The following is a 22,447-nucleotide window of genomic DNA, read 5'->3' on the forward strand; positions in this document are numbered from 1 at the left end:
ATTGTAACAGTAGCAGCGGAAAACTAAATAAGCGTAAACCAGTATATGGAAAACTCATAGGCACCGGATCAGTGATGGATAATTATGCCGGAGGCAGTTCATCATGTAACAGTCATAACATAGGGTGACACAGAACTAGCTCCAATTCATCAATGTAATGTAGGCATGTATTCCGTATATAGTCATACGTGCTTATGGAAAAGAACCTGCATGACATCTTTTGTCCTACCCTCCTGTGGCAGCGGGGTCCTATTGGAAACTAAGAGATATTAAGGCCTCCTTTTAATAGAGAACCGAAACAAAGCATTAGCACATAGTGAATACATGAACTGCTCAAACTATGGTCATCACCGGGAGTGGTCCCGATTATTGTCACTTTGGGGTTGCCGGATCATAACACATAGTAGGTGACTATAGACTTGCAAGATAGGATCAAGAACTCACATATATTCATGAAGACATAATAGGTTCAGATCTGAAATCATGGCACTCGGGCCCTAGTGACAAGCATTAAGCATAGCAAAGTCATAGCAACATCAATCTCAGAACATAGTGGATACTAGGGATCAAACCCTAACAAAACTAACTCGATTACATGATAAATCTCATCCAACCCATCACCGTCCAGCAAGCCTACGATGGAATTACTCACGCACGGCGGTGAGCATCATGAAATTGGTGATGGAGGATGGTTGATGATGATGACGGCGACAAATCCCCCTCTTCGGAGCCCCGAACGGACTCCAGATCAGCCCTCCCGAGAGGTTTTAGGGCTTGGCGGCGGCTCCGTATCGTAAAACGCAATGATTTCTTCTCTCTGGTTTTTTTCTCTCCGAAAGCAAATATATAGAGTTGGAGTTGGCATCGGAGGGTCAACAGGGGGCCCACGAGGTAGGGGGGCGCGCCCTAGGGGGGGGGGCGCCCCCACCCTCGTGAGAAGGGTGTGGGCCCCCTGGTCTTTATATTTGGTGAGGATTTTTTATTATTTTTTCTAAGACCTCCCGTGGAGTTTCAGGTCATTCCGAGAATATTTGTTTTCTGCACATAAAACAACATCATGGTAATTCTGCTGAAAACAGCGTCAGTCCGGGTTAGTTCCATTCAAATCATACAAGTTAGAGTCCAAAACAAGGGAAAAAGTGTTTGGAAAAGTAGATACGACGGAGACGTATCAACTCCCCCAAGCTTAAACCCTTGCTTGTCCTCAAGCAATTCAGTTGACAAACTAAAAGAAAGAAAAACTTTTACAAACTTTGTTTGCTCTTTTTGTTGTAACTATGTCAAGCCAGCATTCAAGTTTTCAGCATAGATCATAACTAACCACATTTGCAATAATTCTCAGGTCTCATGATTACTCATATCAATAGCATAATCAACTAGGAAGTCATAATAATAAATCTCGGATGACAACACTTTCTCAAAACAATCATAATATGATATAACAAGATGGTATCTCGCTAGCCCTTTTTGAGACCGCAAAACATAAATGCAGAGCACCTTTAAAGATCAAGGACTGACTAGACATTGTAATTCATGGTAAAAGATATCCAATCAAAGTCATACCCAATATAAATTAACAGTGATGAATGCAAATGACGGCTGTGCTCTCCAGCTAGTGCTTTTTAATAAGAGGGTGATGACTCAGCATAAAAGTAAATGGATAGGCCCTTCGTAGAGGGAAGCAGGGATTTGTAGAGGTGCCAGAGCTCGGTTTTGAAATAGAGATAAATTGTATTTTGAGCGATATACTTTTATTGTCAACGTAACAACTAAGAGATGGTGATATCTTCCATGCTAAACACATTATAGGCGGTTCCCAAATAGAATGGTAAAGTTTATACTCCCCCTCCACCAACAAGCATCAATCCATGGCTTGCTCGAAACAATGAGTGCGTCCAACATACATCAGGTCCCAGGGGGAGTTTTGTTTACAATTAATTTGATTTAGTTTGCATAAAGCATGGGACTGGGCATCCCGGTGACCAGCCATTTTCTCGTGAGTGAGGAGCGGAGTCCACTCCTCTTGAGAATAACCTTCCTAACACGGAAGATAAGGACAACCTTTGTTGATACATGAGCTATTCGAGCATACAAAACAGAATGTTTATTTGAAGGTTTAGAGTTTGGCACATACAAATTTACTTGGAACGGCATGTAGATACCGCATATAGGAAGGTATAGTGGACTCATCTGGAATAACTTTGGGGTTTAAGGGATTGGATGCACAAGCAGTATTCCCGCTTAGTACAGGTGAAGGCTAGCAAAAGACTGGGAAGCGACCAACTAGAGAGCGACAACAGCCATGTACATGCATTAAAATTAATAAACATTGGATGCAAGCATGAGTAGGATATAATCCACCATGAACATAAATATCATGAAGGCTATGTTGATTTTGTTTCAACTACATGCGTGAACATGTGCCAAATCAAGTCACTTAAATCATTCAAAGGAGGATACCACACCATCATACCACATCATAATCATCTCAATAGCATGTTGGCACACCAGGTAAACCATTATAACTCATAGCTAATCAAGCATGGCACAAGCAACTATGATCTCTAATTGTCATTGCAAACATGTTTATTCATAATAAGCTGAATCAAGAACGCAGGACTCATCATATTTACAAAAACAAAAGAGGTCGAGTTCATACCAGCTTTTCTTATCTCAGTCAGTCCATCATATATCATCATAATTGCCTTTCACTTGCACGACCGAACGGTGTGAATAATAATAAGAGTGCATGTGCATTGGACTAAGCTGGAATCTGCGAGCATCCAATAAACAGGAGAAGACAAGGCAATATGGGCTCTTTGGTTAATTCAACAATAATGCATATAAGAGCCACTTCAACAATTTAATTATGGTCTTCTCCTACTGACCCCCAAATAAAAGAAAAGAAATAAAACTATTTACACGGGAAAGCTCCCACCAAGCAAAAGAAGAACGGGAAATATTTTTGGGTTTTCTCTTTAATTATTACTACTACAGCAGAAAAATAAACTACTACTAATTTTTTTTGGTTTTTCTTAAGGTTTACTAAACACAAAAGAAGAAAGCATGAAAAATAAAATAAACTAGCAGGGATATTACAGAGAAAAAGTATGAGCATCGACATCTAGCAATGAGTGTGTGTGAACATAAATGTAATGTCGGTGAGAAATGCATACTCCCCCAAGCTTAGGCTTTTGGCCTAAGTTGGTCTATGGCCACGGCTGGCTTGGCGGATATCCATAATAATAGTTGTTGGGGTCGTACTGTGATGAAGAGGAATAGTTGGGATCATACTGATGTACTGCGGTTATCGCCTGCTGAGCTGCATCGTGGAGTCGGGCTGCCTCCGCTCTCCTCTCGTACTCTTCTGCCTCCTCTCTGGTAATAACATATCTTCCTTTTGTCTGTGAATCAAAGAAGGTAGGAGCAGGGAGAGTAATACGGAAAACACGTCGTTTATCAAAAATTAAGCGATATAAGAGAGGTGATTCAGGCCTCTCGACAAACTGGTGCGAAGCCATAGAGTTATAATCTAAATATGCAGGAGGCAACTCCATATCACCCTCACGAATGTCTATTTCAAGAAAATGAGCTAAGCGGGTTGCGTAAATTCCTCCAAAGAATTCTCCATTATGTCTATTATGATGCAACCTACGAGCTACAATGGCTCCCATATGATAAGATTGGTCTCCTAACACAACACTCCTAAGAATGCTAAGATCAGGGACACACATGTGACATGCTTCATCCTTAGCATTTATGCATCTACCAATGAAAAGAGCAAAATAATGTATAGCAGGAAAGTGAATGCTCCCTATGGTAGCCTACGTTATATCTCTAGATTCTCCCACAGTTATACTAGCAAGAAAGTTTCTAAATTCAGATTTAGGGGGATCCCAAACACTACCCCATGATGGAAGTTCGCAAGCAGAAGTGAAATCCTCTAAGTCCATGGTATAAGATTTGTCATAAAGATCAAACATGACTGAAGGAGAATTACACGAAGATGAATACTCAAACCTCCTCACAAATGAACTTGTGAGATCATGATACTGGGGGCATTTGTTAGCCTCAAAATCCTCAAGACCGGCATTGCACAAATATGATTTGAATTCTTCTTTAATTCCCGCACGGTCCATAAAATTTTCCGACGGCCATTCGCAAGGCCGTACTGGAGCGTCTCTTGGTGGATCCTCGTCAGCATCGCGCATAGCAATCCTGGGTCCTTGGTTCTTAGAGGAACCACCTTGGAACATCTTCCTAAACATATTGTTTTTCTCTGAAAAATTCTGAAATTTTTAGTAACTTCAAACAAAAGTGAACCAACTTCAATAATATTGATAGTAACTACTCCTACAAGTGCCTAGAGCCTATATCAAGCATTAGAACTACTTGGAACCACAAAAATTTGACATGCAAGCTCAAGAACATGGTCACCTATGCAGCACAAATTTGCAAAGAATAAAGCACTAGAACAAAAACTAATTGGACCAACGGAGGAGTCACATACCAAGGAACAATCTCCCCAAACAGTTTTGCGAGAGGTGCTTTGAGCAAGGAGATCGAAAATCACAGCAAAAGTGGCTGGAACTCGTGCTTGAATTGGTTTTTTGGGTTTGTGTGAGACAGAGGAAGAAGATGGGTGCTAGGATAAGTGGAGGAGGGCCACCGTGGGCCTACGAGGCAGGGGGGCGCGCCCTATAGGGGGGGGCGCCCACCACCCTCGTGACCAGGTGGCAGCTCCTCCCGCTGTAATTTTTGCACAGTAAATCCTCAAATATTCCCGAAAAAATCATATTAAATTGGCATGGCATTCTGAGGACTTTTATTTTCGGGATATTTTTATATTGCACGGATAAGTCAGGAAACAGACAGAAAAATACTATTTTACTTTATTTAATATAAATAACAGAAAATATAAAGAGGGTACATAAGTTTGTGCTTCTAGTTTCATCCATCTCATGCTCATCAAAAAGAATCCACTAACAAGGTTGATCAAGTCTTGTTAACAAACTCATTCCGATAATCATGAAACCGGAGAAATTTCGAATAACACTAAGTTACCTCAACGGGGATATGCACATCCCCTATAATAAGTATATCATATTTCTTTTTGACAGTAGGAAGAGGAAATTCAAAACCTCCAAATATAATCAATGGAATTTTTCCAATGGAGTTGATACTATGAACTTGAAGTTGTTTCCTCGGAAAGTGTACCGTATGCTCATTACCATTAACATGAAAAGTGACATTGCCTTTGTTGCAATCAATAACAACCCCTGCAGTATTAATAAAATGTCTTCCAAGAATAATAGACATACTATCATCCTCGGGAATATCAAGAATAACAAAGTCCGTTAAAATAGTAACATTTGCAACCACAACGGGCACATCCTCACAAATATCGACAGGTATATCAGTTGATTTATCAGCCATTTGCAAAGATATTTCAGTAGGTGTCAGCTTATTCAAGTCAAGTCTACGATATAAAGAGAGAGGCATAACACTAACACCGGCTCCAAGATCACATAAAGCAGTTTTAATATAATTTCTTTTAATGGAGCAAGGTATAGTAGGTACTCCGGGGTCTCCAAGTTTCTTTGGTATTCCACCCTTAAAAGTATAATTAGCAAGCATGGTGGAAATTTCAACTTTCGGTATCTTTCTTTTATTAGTAATGATATCTTTCATATATTTAGCATAAGTATTTGTTTTGAGCACATCAGTTAATCGCATACGCAAAAAGATAGGTCTAATCATTTCAGCAAAGCGCTCAAAATCCTCATCATCGTTTTTCTTGGATGGTTTTGGAGGAAAAGGCATGGGTTTCTGAACCCAAGGTTCCCTTTCTTTACCATGTTTCCTAGCAACAAAGTCTCTTTTATCATAACGTTGATTCTTTGATTGTGGGTTATCAAGATCAACAGCAGGTTCAATTTCTAGATCATTGTCATTACTAGGTTGAGCGTCATCATGAACATCATCATTAACAGTTTTACTAGGTTCATGTTCATTACCAGATTGTGTTTCAGCATCAGACATAGATATATCATTTGGATTATCAGGTGGTTCAGCAATAGGTTCACTAGAAGTTTGCACAGTTCTATCATTTTTCTTCTTCTTCTTTTTAGAAGAACTAGGAACATCAATATTATTTCTTTGAGAATCTTGCTCGATTCTCTTAGGGTGGCCTTCAGGATACAAAGGTTCCTGAGTCATTCTACCAGTTCTAGTAGCCACTCTAATAGCATAATCATTTTTCTTACTATTCATTTCATCAAGCACTTCTTTTTGAGCCTTAAGTACTTGTTCTACTTGAGTGGTAACCATAGAAGCATGTTTGCTAACAAGTTTAAGTTCACCTTTAATATTAGCCATATAATCACCCAAGCGTCTAATCATATAAGCATTTTCTTTTAATTGTCTACCAAAATAAGCATTGAAGTCGTCTTTCTTAAACATAAAGTTATCAAACTCATCCAAGCACTGACTAGCAATTTTAGTAGGAGGGTCTTCAGCTTTATCATATCTATAGAGAGAATTTACCTTTACTATCTGTGTCGGGATGTCGGGATCAGGAGGTTCTTTAGTAAATAAATAATTGAGATCATAAGTTTCTTCAACAGGCGGTGAATTAAGACCATGTATTTCTTCAATAGGAGGTAAATTCTTAACGTCTTCAGCTTTAATACCTTTTTCTTTCATAGATTTCTTTGCCTCTTGCATATCTTCGGGACTAAGAAATAAAATACCTCTCTTCTTCGGAGTTGGTTTAGGAATAGGCTCAGTTATTGGAGCAGGAGCTGGCTCAGGAGGTGGCTCAGGAGGTGCTCAATTATTTTCATTTGTCAACATATTATTCAATAGAATTTTAGCTTCATCCGGTGTTCTTTCCCTGAAAAGAGAACCAGCATAACTATCCAGGTAATCTCTGGAAGCATCAGTTAGTCCATTATAAAAGATATCAAGTATTTCATGTTTCTTAAGAGGATGATCAGGCAAAGCATTAGTAACTCGAGAAGCCTCCCTCAAGCTTGTGGGAGACTCTCTTCTTTAATTTGCACAAAGTTGTATATTTCCCTCAAAGCAGCTTGTTTATTATGAGCAGGGAAATATTTAGCAAAGAAGTAATAAATCATATCCTGGGGACTACGCACACAACCAGGATCAAGAGAATTAAACCATATCTTAGCATCACCCTTTAATGAGAATGGAAATATTTTGAGTAAATAGAGGTAACGTGATCTCTCATTATTAGTGAACAGGGCAGCTATATCATTTAACTTAGTAAGATGTGCCACAACAGTTTCAGATTCATAGCCATAAAATGGATCAGATTCAACCAAAGTAATTATATCAGGATCAACAGAGAATTCATAATCTTTATCAGGAACACATATAGGTGAAGTAGCAAAAGCAGGATCGGGTTTCATTTTATCTCTAAGTGATTCTTTGTTCCATTTAATTAATAACCTCTTAAGCTCATATCTATCTCTGCAAGCTAAAATAGCTAAAAAAGCATCTTGATCAAATAAATAACCCTCAGGAATAACAGGCATATTTTCATCATCACTATCATCATCATATTCACATTCAATAATTTCTCTTTCTCTAGCCCTAGCAATTTGTTCATCAAGAAATTCACTAAGGGGCACAGTAGTATCAGGCATAGAAGCAGTTTCATCATAAGTATCATGCATAGCAGAAGTGGCATCATCAATAACATGCGACATATCAGAACGAATAGCAGAAGCAGATGTAGGTGTCGCAAACTTACTCATAATAGAAGGTGAATGAAGTGCAGAGCTAGATGGCAGTTCCTTACCTCCCCTCGTAGTTGAGGGATAGATCTTAGTTTTTGGATCTCTCAAGTTCTTCATAGTGATAAGCAGATGTAAATCCCAAGTGACTTAAAGAATAGAGCTATGCTCCCCGGCAACAGCGCTAGAAAAAAGGTCTTGATAACCCACAAGTATAGGGGATCGCAACAACTTTCGAGGGTAGAGTATTCAACCCAAATTTATTGATTCGATACAAGGGGAGCCAAAGAATATTCTCAAGTATTAGCAGCTGAGTTGTCAATTCAACCACACCTGGAAACTTAGTATCTGCAGCAAAGTGTTTAGTAGCAAAGTAATATGATAGTGGCGGTAGCGGCAACAAAAGTAAAGACAACAAAAGTAATGTTTTTGGTATTTTGTAGTGATTGTAACAGTAGCAGCGGAAAAGTAAATAAGCGTAAACCAGTATATGGAAAACTCGTAGGCACCGGATCAGTGATGGATAATTATGCCGGATGCGGTTCATCATGTAACAGTCATAACATAGGGTGACACAGAACTAGCTCCAATTCATCAATGTAATGTAGGCATGTATTCCGTATATAGTCATATGTGCTTATGGAAAAGAACTTGCATGACATCTTTTGTCCTACCCTCCCGTGGCAGCGGGGTCCTATTGGAAACTAGTACAATGCCCGTGCGTTGCCACGGGCTCTTGAAATATTTTGCAAGAGTTATATAAAAACAATGCATGTTAAATTTCACACGTCATACAATATAACACAGACATCGCGTAAGATACATAGTGGGAGGAACCCAGCCTCCTCAGACTTTAGTGCTTCCTGGCCGTTGGATCTAGTTCTTGGTACATTTTGGACCGTCGGATCAAGCCCTCGGTTGATCCCATTCGTCGGATCAAAACTGAGCATTGTAGATCGAAACCATGTTAAAACTGGGCTACCAACTCATGTTATTCCGGTGCCCCGCCAAGGACATTATTGTAATTTCATCAACAGGTATAAAAAGCCCGACACGCCTCTCCTATCCCAAATCTAGCCGCCGCATCGCCCCGTTCGAGTTCTCCCGCCCGCTGCTCGCGGTGCTCCTTGCCACGCCGCCGCCGCTCGCCGTGCTGCTCGCCCTTCCTGTCTCGCCGCCGCTCCCTCCTTCTCCTCCATCGCCAGGAGAGGCCGCCGCTCGCCGTGCTCCTTGCTACGCCGCCGCCGCTCGCCGTGCTCCCCGTCCTTCCTATCTCACCGCCCCTCCCTCCATCTCCTCCATCGCTAGGAGAGGCTCAGCCTCGCTCGGGCCGCTGCTCCCCGGTCGAGTTTGTGTGCCTGCATCGTCAGGAGGAGCAGAGGTTGCGGCTCGCGTATCTGCTCCTCCATGGACTGCAGCACAGATGGGGGAAGACGTACAACCCGTTCTCTGTGTCCCTGGCGTCATCGCTACGGCCTCTTCTCCACTTCCTCTGGTGCTCATCGCAGGTTTTTTTCTTGAACAGATTGTAAACCCCATATGTCCTGTTTGTTGTCTTGAAGATGGGTTGGTTGATGCAATCTGTCTATCTTGGAACTCATGCTGCAAACCTTCAGATGGGTGTGGTAATGAACTTTTCCTTTCCTTAGCATTTCATTTTCCTCTTGTTTTTAGTTATTTCGAGTAGCGCTTTGCCTTATCTAATTGTTTGAGCACGCTTAAAGCATTTATCGTGTGATATTAGGCCACATTTGAAGAAAAACATAGGCACTATTTTGACTTCCATCGGAGAAGTGGCTAATTGCCTTTATAGGAGGTCAGTAGAAAGCAATCAATTACTATATCATTAAAACAATAACAGAAGTGTTCTTCATCATGGTGGTTCGGTTGAACTGTTCTGATGGTAGTTTCCTTGGGTCAATTGAAGGTAACCTGAGTTTTTCTAACCCGTTTTTGTGTCTTGTATTGATATTTTCCTTGTGTGACCCCACCAAAAGATATCTCGATGCAACTATTTTCTAATCTAAACATAGATGACTTTTAGCAGGCTCTTAGTTTTCATGCACTTAGCAGGAATGCTACTTTTTTACTTGGTTTGATAAAATAACTACATCGAAGATATATAGATTTCTTGTCTTACTCAATGCGTTCTATAATGATGAAAGCCTCTTCTATTTCCAGGCTCCTGAGCTCCTTTATAGGTCTATATATTGCTGTGAAGCTTGTGGTTGGCATGCTTTTTCAAGGTCTGATATCCTATAATCTTAGCATGCAACCATTTTTGGAGGGACTCCAGTTTGAACTGACTGATTTCTTCTAGCATTCAATTCTTGTGAGGGTGGAGTTGGAGAAGGTGGGGCATCGGACAAGAGCCAGTTGCAGCATCCACGACCTCCTTGTCCATGGCCAATCGTGCAAGATTGACCGGGTTGCGGGGTTTGGTCAGCAGTGGTTGTAGCACACTGAAGTGGAGGAGCAGTGTTGTCGCCGACCATGGATTCAAGGTAGTTTATGATTTTCTCTCCTGTTGTGGTGGTCCTGCAGGTTACTATTTACATGATGCGTTGGTCACAGTTGGTGTCGTACTTGTGTGTTTGCTAATGCCTCTGCTACAACATGAGATGTGTTAATGTAGTGTTTATTAAGGTTTGGTCAGCATGCTGAATAAGTCCAATATCAATCTGTTTATGATCATGAGAGTTATGTAAGGATAGGAGAGACACTGAGGCAAAAGGCACATGTACATGCTCCTTATTACTTATCAGAAACATTTTCCTAGGAATGCCGGCCAGTGCAGCCTCTTGTCGCCAAGGTCATTGTTGAGCCAACTTATTTGTTTCATAGGCTTGTTGTCCTACACTGCATGTTTCTGCTTATCTACTCGCCCATTGCATAGAAATATATGTTTCTCTCCAAGCTCTATGATGCTTGGTTTTTTTAGTGTGTACTTTCCTTGCATAGTTCTGAGCGTCAGGTCTAATGTGTAGCCAAACTGTACATCTTTGAGATCTTGGTTCTAAATTGTCATTTCAGAGAAATGATATCTTTTCATTTATAATTGTTGTTTTAAGAAATGTTATTAGGGTTGTTGGTTCCATTGAAATATAGATCCTACTGGGCAATTCAAATCTTAGCGAGTATGACATTTCACTTTTAGGAACGATTGCTCTCAGCTTCTTCCAAGTTGAATTTGACTAAAATGTGAGTGTCATGTTACTTAAATGATCACCAGAATTTTCTTTCCTTGCAATGCCAACTGTTGCTGGTTTTCATTCTTCTTGGTTCTTTCTAAATTTATTCTAAAGGTAGTAAATTGTTTTCTTATTGTTGCATGTTGGTTAGGCCGGCCCTCCACCTCTCTTGTCATCTAGGTACCTATGGTGCTCACAGTGGTCACCCGGATCATGGTGGGGATAGTCTGTGGCCAGGCCACGAAATCGATCCCGGTGACCCGGCGTATCCACTACAGCCTGAGGTATTTCCTTACCTTGCGTCCCCAAGCCGAACGCCTATCCTCACATGCAATAGCTAAAATTCATGTGCGTCTCTACTTCAAATGAAAGGATCCATGCTATAGAAATAAACTGCTTTAATTCATGTCCCTTAGATGTATATGCATCAACAGAACCATAGAGTAGTACTTGCTTAGAGAGCTAGACCAGTGCTATGTAAAAGGTGATTTACAAAGATCTCTGTCCTGAAAGCTTTAATGGTATTTTGTATGGTTTGAAGTACAATTTCAAATTAGGCACCTGAATTTGCCTCAGTTTAGAGTACACTTCTCCTAGATCTTAGGTGAACAATCTTGAAGAATAGTGTTTGATTCTTGAAAAATCATATGAATTTAATTATGGTTTGAAGAAACATATGAATTTCTTTATGGTTTAAAGAAACATATGAATTTCTTAGATAATCATGGTTCTGATTTTTTACTCTCACCCCACAAACAAGACAACTAATAATGCTAACAGTTCATGTGATGATCCGTTAATCATCACATAGCAGAAATCAATGGTTCCTATTGTGCTTTGTATTTCTATTATGTCATTGTACTTCTTAGTTTGGCTGTGAAGACCTCAGCTATACTTCATTGTACTTCCTATCTGAGGATCAAAGGTAGCTAAATCATGGGAATGTAAAATTGCATATTTATCTATATGGGTGTGGATTATTAATTTATTATACTTCATTGTGATTTAGAAAGTGTAATTTCAGTGACATGCGGTTGTAATTAGTTAACCAAATAACCCCCATACGTTGTTAATCTGAAGGAAAATTACACAGTCCTCTCTTAATACTACCGTTGCATCGTATGAGATAAGTTACTCCAGTTGTACATAGGTATCCATCCTTTTCCTGCTCAAGTATCAAGTGGATCATATGTTGCCCTAACCTACATCATCTTTTCCTGCAGGTAGTTTCTTCATTTAGCTGCATACTTATTTGGATCTCTCAGTTGTTAAGTGCAATCTTTTCTACTTATTCTCTATAGGCACAGTGTTACTGGTTTGTTTTCAATCTCAACATGCCATCTATCTGAATTTTGTATAGCTTGCATAGTGGCTAAGTTCATGAGCTAATTCTAATATTATCTATAGAGCTTCCATATTATCATTAGGATGATGAAGCCTGTCAAGTATTGTCCACTACTAATTGCACTAGCTTCACCTCAGAACTTGGAAAGAGGAAGTAGAGTTATCAATAATGATCAGTTATAAAGTACCGTAGATATTGATGTTTCTAGAGCATCGTTTCCAATTGTCTGTTATCTCATTGTGTTTATGAGCAAATACACCATCTCCTATAACACTTATTCTTACACTTGCTGGTATGAATTGCCTAACTATATTTATAGAATCTATGTCTTTATGTTTTGTACTATTTGATGCAAATCAGTTTTCCTCGGCAAACATTGTGCCTAGCTTTTGGTACAAATTTTGCCCTTATGATCTATAGTGAAATTGCGGTTATCCTGGGCAACAGCTATAGTTCGCTTTTGGTACATATTTAATCTGTATGCCCTATACTAAAATCAGTTATCTTGGGCAGAAACTATACCTTGCTCTTGGTAGATCTTTGTAGTGTTTGTGATATATATTGAACACATTTATTCTAAGCGGTTATTCTAATTTCTTTTGGTTAAATGCTTTGTTATGTTGAGGGTTTAGACGCTGGGGTCACTGTGCTGAGCCAGGAAACGCGCGCCAAGGCGAGCTTCTGATCTAGTAATTAATTAATAACTGAAGTCCACTTCACTTGCGATGCCCACGAACTTGGTTTTCTTGGGGGCAGACATGATTGATACGATGACTGTAATATCTCTAGGGGTATAAACATAGATTGTTGACATGATACAAAAATGAGCCAAATTAGTGGAATACAAAAGGTAATATGACAAAGGAAAGACCGATAATAATATTGAAAAATACCTTGTGCGATAACATTTAAATTGGCATTTTTTGGGTTTGTTATGAGATATCACCGTTTCCGCATCATTATGTTGTAAAAGAACTCGTGAATTTTTGGCCCCTTTCAACGACGTCGCTTCAGAACCCTTGTCGATGGATTCTTTTTGTGCATCTCCAAAATCCATATATATGTCTCCTATATTTGAGAAAAAAATATATAAAAAATACACACTTTGTATTATCATGTTTAACATACATACAAAGAATGATTAGCTACATGCACCTCCTCTCGTGCTGTTTCAGTCCGGTTTGTCATCGTTACATCAGTGCGTATGTCGGAATCTGTCACTTTCTATCTCTCATGAAATATAAATGCTATTTTATACTGCATCATATAAACATATATAATGTATAATAATAATAAAAGTGAAACTAACATAACTGTTTTATTTTGTAAAAAAGAACAGCTTTTTCATATTATTAAAAAAGATGTCGCATTTCTCTCGTGGAAAGCAACCAACAATAATGTTCATATATAAATAAGTACTCATCTAAAATTTCCTAAATCATTTTAAATTATTTATATAGGCTATGGAAAATTGTCCAACAAAAGATAAAAACATGCAAGCAAACCAACATAAACCAAGTATATTCGGTTTCTTCTCTCAATATTTTTTGTGATACTCTCAATATATCTAAAAAGTATATAAAATATTTATTTGTATGAACCATGTTTAATATATATACATTTTTTTTGAGGTATATACTTTATTTATCTATTTATTTTCGTAGAGAAAACGTTGCCGATCCAAAGCCCAATTTAGCTATCCAGCACGGCCCAACCAGCACCCAATCTAAGCCTAAAAAATTAGGAATTCCGAAAAAAAAGTTTATTTCGTTCGGCACCGAACGGAACGCAACCTTATCTCCCCCAGTACTCTCTCCTCTCCTCTCCACTCACTCAACCTCTCTCGACCCTCTCCCGGTCTCCCCTCCCCCGCCCCATCCGCTGTGCGTGACCACAAGCTCCTGCCGCAACCGCGCGACTCTGCCCGCCGACCACCGCATCCGTCGCATGCATCGGCGGTTGCCGCATGACGAAGGTCATGGCTGGCCCCACGACGGCCTCGGCTAGAGGAGGACGATAGGTCCATAGTGACGGACGCTCAAGTAAGAGGAGCGGCCCAATGGCGGCGGCCTCGAGCACGGGGATAAGTGCAGGCTGGGGATGCAGGAGAGGTGCAGCGCGGGGTTTGGAGCTCCCACGAGCTGGGTGCGGCGCATCTGACGGCGACAGACACAGGGACGCGTTGATCCGGGTATGGGTGCTCAATTCGGTCCCGTTCTGGCCGGATCCGCGGCGGTGCTCATCTCTGGCGAGGTGGCCTGTGACTCGCGGGACGACGGCGGCGCAAGACCACAGGAGGGGCTCATCTCATGGGACAGGGGCGCGAGGTCTTGTTGGCTTCGGTTGCTGGTGGCTTGACGCAGGGGTGGCCGGGGTCCGACGCCATGGAGGCTCTTCGAGGACGAGGAAGTAGACAGCGACGACAACTTTGAGGCCGGTGGGGGCACCGTCTCCGCGTTCGATGGTCGGGGTCCAACGCGGCCGCCGTTGGCTCCATCCCCTACAGGTAATTCCCCTGAATTTTACCCCTTGAAATTGCCATGATTATCCCATGGAGAGGCACAACCTTTTTCTTTTTGAGATTCAGAGTAGTAAAGCTACTCTGCTGAAACCACAAATTCAGAGATCATAAGCGGGTGAGGCAGTCCGGTACGTCAGCAATCCTCTCCTGGTCTTCCGAATTCCTGGCCAACGCTCCTAGCCCATCAGCAAGGGCATTGCACAATCTCCCCACACTACTGATACTATGATCCGAGAAGTCTGTCGGTGCTTGCTTGATGTCTCTTAGCAGTCCATAGTAGGGGGAGAGGGACTGCTTCCCTGTCATCAGTTCCTTAATCCGAATTTGGCAGTCAAGTTCCAAAATCACGGGGCTCCTGTAGATCCTCGAGAGTGCGTGCAACCAAATAAGGGTTGCTTTTGCTTCGGCCTCCTCAACACTACGGCTAGGTGACGTATTCTGACAGATAGAAATAACAACATGCCCTCTGCTGTCCCTTGCGACAGCACCTGCAGAATATTCACCCGTTTCCTCCAAGTACGAGGCTATAGAATTTACTTTGATTGATCCCAAGGCCGGCCCTGTCCAATGCAAGTGTTGCGTGGTGGGGTGGCGTGGCTGCTGTCGTGGTCGCATCGGTAGGAATGCTCGTGGGCGAAGAGGGCGCGTTGGCGATTGCCGGAGAGAGGGGAGCGGTGCTGGGTCTTGAGAGAGACAAGAGACGTGGGCGGCGGAGGCGGTGGTGTGGGGATCGAGTTGAGCAAGCGAGAGAGGAGGGAGACACGCGAGTGCGTAGGCCTCTCTGGTGTAGCGATTTTTTGTTTCTGTGATTGCGGGGTGCGGATATCATGTTGTCTATTTCCTTTTTAACAAAGGCATTTGAGGGTGGGGGATTTTTTTTAGTTCGATGGAGGGGTTGGGTATCAGATGTTTGGGTAAGTATTGATTCTGTCCAGATATGTCGGGAGAGAATAGATGCAGCAGTTTTTCTATATTAGTGAATGAAACCAGTTAAGCATTGGACAATGCATATCCTTGTTCTGAAACATTGCTACATGCATTTTTCACTCCTCTGAGATCACTTCCTCTGAAAACAAACAGAGTACTATAGGAACCCTGATAAGGTTGTTTTAGATTCAATTTAAATCACACCCTGAAAGCAGGCATGGCATTTGACTATATGGGCATTAATCTCCAGCAAAATACAATGCTCCTGTAATAGAAGGCTTTAACTCAAGATTAATGTAAACAAGAACACAAGCCGAGTTCACCTAAACAACGACTAAAATAATACTCCCGCTGTCCCAAAATAAGTGTCTCAAGCTTAGTACAACTTTGTACTAAAGTTAGTACAAAGTTGAGACACTTATTTTGTGACGGAGGGAGTAGAAGACAATAAATCAGAACTTCCTATTGGGTTTTAGGCAATCAAGTTCAGGTGTAAACGACAACCACATGCATGCAGTAACTAAAGCAATATCATCATGTGCCTATTCATTGTCAGTCTGAGGTGAGGAAAATGGAACAATGTAGACATAACTGATAATGCCGTTTTTAAATTGATCACTTAGCCTTCTTTTTAGGCATAAAATAGATGGGCTTGTCAATATGAAATGCACATATGTGAAATCTGGACATTTGCTATGTCTTTTGTTGTTCTGATGCATGCAAATCTGTTCAGAAGCATATATATTATGCTTTGCTTTGCTGACATTCTATTTTGAACAACGGTTTGCTACAGTTATCATGCAGATAAGAGAACCAAAAACTACCACATTGATATCTGCTTCAGGAAAAATGGTAAGGCCAAGTTCATGTACATCTAATGCAGAATATGTTCTTTTGTAGTTTGATTATCTAATGATGTTGGAGCTGATACTGTACGCGCATATGAGTAGATATTCATGTTGTAGTCAGTTGAGTGTTGAAATTCAATGCATATCCCCCATGGACACTAAGTGTTTGGGGTTCACGACATATTTTTCTTATTATCTACATGTCAAAATTAAATCTTTTTAATCACTAGAAAGTCCCTCTATTCAGCCATTGAAAAGTTAAGCAAAGATTTGTCGAGATTGGATTGATACCATACTTCAATTAAAATTCCTTGGGTATCAGTTGATTCCATTCACCTTAATGGAAACCTGCAAAAATGTTCTGATTCAGTGGCCTTTGTTAACATTTTACAGGGAAGTGAATTTGATAGTTATACCAGAGAGTTATTGTCTTAGTGGTCTTATCCTCCTAATTACATAGTGATGCAAAGTATACCGTTGCTGTGTTATTAGGTTTGCACTGGAGCAAAAAGTGAACAACAATGTAAACTCGCAGCTAGAAAGGTATTGCCTAGCTTTATTTCCTTTCATACATATCAGAGGTGAAAGGTTCAGAAATTGTAAATGTTTTCTACTTTCATTATGCTCTTATATCCAGAAGCTTGGCTTTCCTGCAAAATTCAAACTTTGAACTGAAATAAAACTTTGCTTTTTGGGAACCATGTGATCAAGTTAGATGAGATACCACGTGATGAGGTTACATATAATGAAATACATGATAGTGTATTGATATGAACAGGGCTTTGCGTTTATTGATCAAGTAAAAATGAGATGAATAAGCATCAACCTTGATGAGTCATGATCTTATTAGCAGTTTAAGAAATAAAAGGGAAAAGGAAATTACTATATATATATTGACCTTTTTAGAGCGAGTGAAAAAATAGTGCTGATAAAATATACAAACCATATGCCCACCTTTTAGTGCATGTTTGTCATGGTTTACTCAGGCATATGAAAATGAAGATGTGCGTTGCATGTGCAAACTTTCTTTGGAAGTATCTTTTTTTGTGTGTGGCCGTGGATTCTGGATAAGCATCACACTGATTGAAAACATTCTTTCAGGTCAAATATTTGACGATGTTTTCTTCTCCCAACCTGGCAAGGTATTGTACTACCTACATGCATCACTGGAAGGTGTGATTTTGCTGTGGATGGTTCTACTTGGTACTGATTGACATACATACATTGTTGGAACGTGAAACATGTAGTCAAGGAACAATCTTTGCAATGAACAAAAGTGCATATATAGAGTGCACCCTTTCCATTCTGGTGCGTTAAATATAGGTTCTTAACAGATGTCTCTTTGTCATAATGTGGATATTTGAACATGCGATGGCTGTATGATATATGTGTAAGTTGTGTTCAAATAATACCTTGCTGTCTGGGGATTAGCGCCGGCTCAGGGTTCCTGAAGGGGATCATCGCCGGATCATGGACGTGACCTCAAAGGGTTCAGCGGCGGATCAGGGGATCGGCGTGCGGCTCTAGAAGGGGATCGCCGCCTCCATCCTGAATGTGATCGGCGGTGGGTTCTAAACGGATCGGCGACGTATCCTCAAGCGGATCTTGATGTGCGAGGGCGGCAGCGAAGGGATGGAGGGCGGCCGCGAACGAGGGCAGTGAGTCGAGCGTAGTCAGGCGTGCGAGTGGAGGGCAGGAGAGTCGTGCGTGCGATTGGTTTAGGTTTTTTTTCGCTGGTTAATTTTTGTATGTTTTTTTCGTTGGTTAATTTTCGTAGGTTCTTTTTCCTTCGCTTGTAGATGGGTCCGATGGGAGGTGCGGCCCTATACTGCATGGGGGCATCGGGACGTGTTTTTTTGGTTTGACGCGGCTAACAGTGAGGTGGGATGAGGGACGAAAAAAAACCATGATAGGTGGGACAAAAATTAACCGTGGAGACTACCAACTGAGACATTAGGAGTAGAGATCCCTACTAAAATGGATAAAATAAAGGACTGATACTACAGATGTAGGCATTCTTCATCTCTACTAAAATATATTCTTCATCATGTGGTTATTCACCTGTAATAAATCACCCTGCATACCTACCTGCTTTTCTTCTGTCACAACTCACATTCATAAGCAGTCTTACTTCTTAGGCGAGCTCTGTCTTTTACTATTCTCTTTATCTGCATTTTTTCTTGACTCGGCACATTTACTTTTTTCGGTTATACCTTTGTACTACACTGAATCTAGGAAATATAAAGTAGATGAATGATGTGTTTATTCCTGTGTATACTATTTGACCTTCAATTATGTTTGCTTTCAGGAGTAAGAAGTCAGTTGGAGTGAGAAGTGAGACAAGTACCATGAGCTCAAGTGATTCATTCACCAAGCTGGTAAACGCATAAACTTCAAAAAAATCATCTCAATAAGGTATGCAAGTAATTTATTTTGGGTGTTTGAATTGCCACATTTTGGGTTTTGTTTTCAGTCCATTATATATTCTAGGGACAAACTTCATCTCATTTCTTAGACCAAATAATATTTAACTACAGGATCAGATTCGCGTAAAGTAATTTGCAATGTTTATTCGATTTTGTGCATGACAAGGGGCAAGTAGAATTTTTTCTGTATGCACTTAGCAAGATTAAAATAACAGGCACAAAGTGAATCAAGTGTGTTCAACAAGCAATTTAAAAGTGAAAGTAGATAAACAACTTACTGATCCACATAGAAGAGTGCCGAGTATTGAGATTTGATTTGCCGCATTGCAATGGTCCGCTATGGTCCTGCAGTAATATGTGTATGACATCAAAAGGATCTTCAAATCAGTATGTACACTTAACTTATCCATTATAATTCGATATATTATATGAGATAACTTGAACATCTTTAGAAACCAGTGTGAAAAAATATAGCAGCCAAATCGCATTACAATACTATTACGTGTGGATTTTCATATGCACATTCCCAAATGCTACAAACTTGACCAGAGCCGAAAGCAAGGAAATGCACATCACAGTTGCAATGACACTAGGAGAAGCCTCTCCACATCTGCATGTTGAGAGACTTGAGCTATTAATTTTGCAGGCACTCCACACAAGCACATGCATGTTAAGTGAGAGTATACGTTATCATTTTGGGTATGATCGAATGGAAATACCTGTTCATGTCATCCTCTGATCCACTGATCCAAATCATCCTGCAAAGCTCATGCATAATGGTTTAGGAAATAAGGTATAGATGCTCAAAGGACAAGATTGATAGCTAACAAATAGTTGATGCTTACAATTAGCCTGTGGTCTCCTCCTCCAACATGTGTTTCCTGTTTGAGCGTTGTGAAAGGTCAGGAGGTCCAGGCAGGTCAAGGCGATGGCGACCTTTGACTTTGGAAATGCAAAGCCCCTCTCGGTGGCCCTCTCCACAACATCATCCAACATATTGACGTTTAGCGGACAGAAAGGAACTATACACATTTAGCTAGGAAATCTAGGAACAAGAAAATAGACCGGTCGGCATGTATGATTAAGGATAAAGAATGCACTAACTTTCAAACTGTTTTGATGCCTGACCACATATATTGTCAACATGGAAATTCTGGTTTCTGAAATCAGTTTCCTTGCTCAGTAGAACACCTATTATGAAATATGTTTGTTCTAGAGCCGAGTGTAGACATCACTTTTGTTAACCGTGATGCTATAATACTCGGGAAAATTGTGTTATTAGGAAAATGGTCAAGGCATATAGCTCCATCTATGCTCCCATAGACATAAGATGATGAGACTATTATAAACAAATTCATCTTGTTTTCTGCAGTTCTGAAATCTGTAATGCAATGTTTCACTTGTTTGGTCCTCTCTTTTTCATACGATGTTCTTGGTTTGTGTCTTCGGCAATGCACAGGCAGTAAACTGCATGCATTACAACCTTAGATTAGTAAGTTGTAACTTTTGCAGCCAATAAAAATATAGGTAATTAACGCAATCAACCTTAGATTAGATGTTTTGTATGTGTCATCAATGCACACACTCACTGGATTATTACTTATTTTGGCCTACAAACTGTTGTTTAAATGCTTATCATGCATCCATCTTCCATTATAATTCTGGTAATCCTTTGCTCCCTTCATTTTAACTAAACCTTTTCTTCAGATCTGTGAAAGCCATATAATTTGCATGCTCCAATTTTAATTTTAACTATAATGGAACAGGTTACTTTTATGGTTTCATTTTAACTTTCATGGAACATGTTACTTTTCTAGTTTAGTGTATCTTTTTGGACCTACCTTGAACTAAGCGCAATTGCTTTATTATAAACCATTGATCCAAAATGCATAGTGCATCTTATTGTTCGGCGAAAAACTTTCCTGGTTGACACTATAGCTAAACTATCTTTTCACAAAACCCTGCTATTCTCTCTGTACATTTGCTTCACTTATTTTGTTGCCTCATTTTGATAATTCGGTTATGGTTGAAAAATGTAAAAAGATTAGTGTCCTGTTTATTGTGTTTCTGTGTGAACTTGTTCTGAACAGCACGTGCTGAACCTTATGGTTTGCAGTTTTTTCAGAGATATGTTTTGCTAAGCTGGAAGCTTGCGAGATCTTCAGATTATCCTAATTGCTTCTACATAGAAGGTGCAGCCATCGCATGGTTTCAAATGTCTCATTGATCCAAAATGCATAGTGCATCTATTTGCTTTCCTGGTTGACACTATAGCTAAACCATTGCTTCACGAAATCATGCTATTCTCTCTGTACATTTGCTTCACTTATTATGTTTGGTCAATTTGTTATTTTGGTTATGGTTGAAAAATGTAAAAAGATTAGTTGTTTTACTTATTCTGAACCTTACGTGCTGCTGTTTTACTCTGCAGTTTTGGTTGGCTGATAGCTTGCAAGATCTTCATATTCTACATAGAAGGTGCAGTGTGATGTGATGCATATGGAACTGGTATTACTTTGCAGTATGGAACTGGCGGTGGGTGTATGAAATGTGATGGCAGTAACATTATACCTAATTTCTTATTAGTTCATGATATGGCTATTTGGAATGTGATACCTGGACGTGAGTGTCTCTGGCGCAGGATCCTAGACGCCTCCGGCGGCGGCTGATGAAAGGGATAGCCGGATCCTGGACGTCTTCAGCGACGGGTCCTGAAAGGGACCGGCGCCGGATCTTGGAAGCGTTCGGCGGAGGGTCCTCAACTGGACATGCACCGGATCAGTGGAGGCCGGATTAGTGGAGACCAGCGGCGGATCAGTGCCAGGGCGCTGGCGAAGGGATGGAGCGGCGGCGGTGAAGGGATGAAGAGCGGCAGCGGGCGAATGAGGGCACAGACTCGGGCGTCTGTTTATTGCTCGAGGGCACGAGACCTCGCTCGTACGTGCGGGGGATTGGTTTGCGATTTTTTTCCGCTGGTTAATTTTCACCGGGTTTTTTTTGCTGGTTAATTTTCGCCGGTTTTTCGTCTCAGATGGGTGCGAAGGGAGGTTAGGCGCGTGGGGGCGGATGTGGGACTCGGCCCTGAGGGTTTTTCTTGATTCATCGTGGCTGAGCAGGAGGTGGGAGCAGGTACCAAAAAAGACCGGGTGAGGTGGGACGAAAATTAAACCCGAAACGCGACCTACCAACTGAGATATTAGGAGTAGAGACTAAGGGATATTAAGGCCTCCTTTTAATAAAGAACCGAAACAAAGCATTAGCACATAGTGAATACATGAACTCCTCAAACTATGGTCATCACTGGGAGTGGTCCCGATTATTGTCACTTCGGGGTTGCCGGATCATAACACATAGTAGGTGACTATAGACTTCCAAGATAGGATCAAGAACTCACATATATTCATGAAAACATAATAGGTTCAGATCTGA

At 40.7% G+C, this 22,447-nt stretch overlaps 1 protein-coding gene across 5 annotated transcripts; it reads left to right on the forward strand.

Annotated features, from left to right (window-relative positions):
- Window positions 1-14,098: 14,098 nt before the first annotated feature.
- On the forward strand, window positions 14,099-22,026 carry LOC147966249 (uncharacterized). Of its 5 annotated transcripts, none has more exons than XR_015608818.1 (8): window positions 14,099-14,802; window positions 16,538-16,596; window positions 17,085-17,135; window positions 17,694-17,734; window positions 18,901-19,007; window positions 21,135-21,210; window positions 21,450-21,553; window positions 21,660-22,026. XR_015608818.1 is itself a non-coding variant. In XM_087528764.1 (6 exons), exons 2-5 carry the CDS (start codon window positions 16,543-16,545, stop codon window positions 18,980-18,982), a joined length of 228 nt encoding a protein of 75 aa, XP_087384890.1. In that variant the 5' UTR covers window positions 14,099-14,802; window positions 16,538-16,542; the 3' UTR covers window positions 18,983-19,007; window positions 21,450-21,608. The 5 variants fall into 5 exon arrangements, 1 of the variants encoding a protein (XP_087384890.1); XR_015608819.1 differs by having other exon boundaries at window positions 21,144-21,210; XR_015608816.1 differs by lacking the exon at window positions 21,660-22,026 and having other exon boundaries at window positions 21,450-21,608.
- Window positions 22,027-22,447: the final 421 nt, after the last annotated feature.

This window comes from Triticum urartu, chromosome 6A (genome assembly GCF_056163025.1).
Source record: "Triticum urartu cultivar PI428250 chromosome 6A, HENAU_Tu73, whole genome shotgun sequence".
Taxonomy (NCBI): domain Eukaryota; kingdom Viridiplantae; phylum Streptophyta; class Magnoliopsida; order Poales; family Poaceae; genus Triticum; species Triticum urartu.

What these genes read in the sequence shown, in the direction of transcription:
- LOC147966249 (XM_087528764.1), top strand. Translation starts at nt 16,543, where the DNA reads ATGCAGATAAGAGAACCAAAAACTACCACATTGATATCTGCTTCAGGA. An exon ending in TATCTGCTTCAGGAAAAATG is followed by an intron (nt 16,597 to 17,084) that starts GTAAGGCCAAGT and finishes CTGTGTTATTAG; the next exon opens with GTTTGCACTGGAGCAAAAAG. An exon ending in TCTTCTCCCAACCTGGCAAG is followed by an intron (nt 17,735 to 18,900) that starts GTATTGTACTAC and finishes GTTTGCTTTCAG; the next exon opens with GAGTAAGAAGTCAGTTGGAG.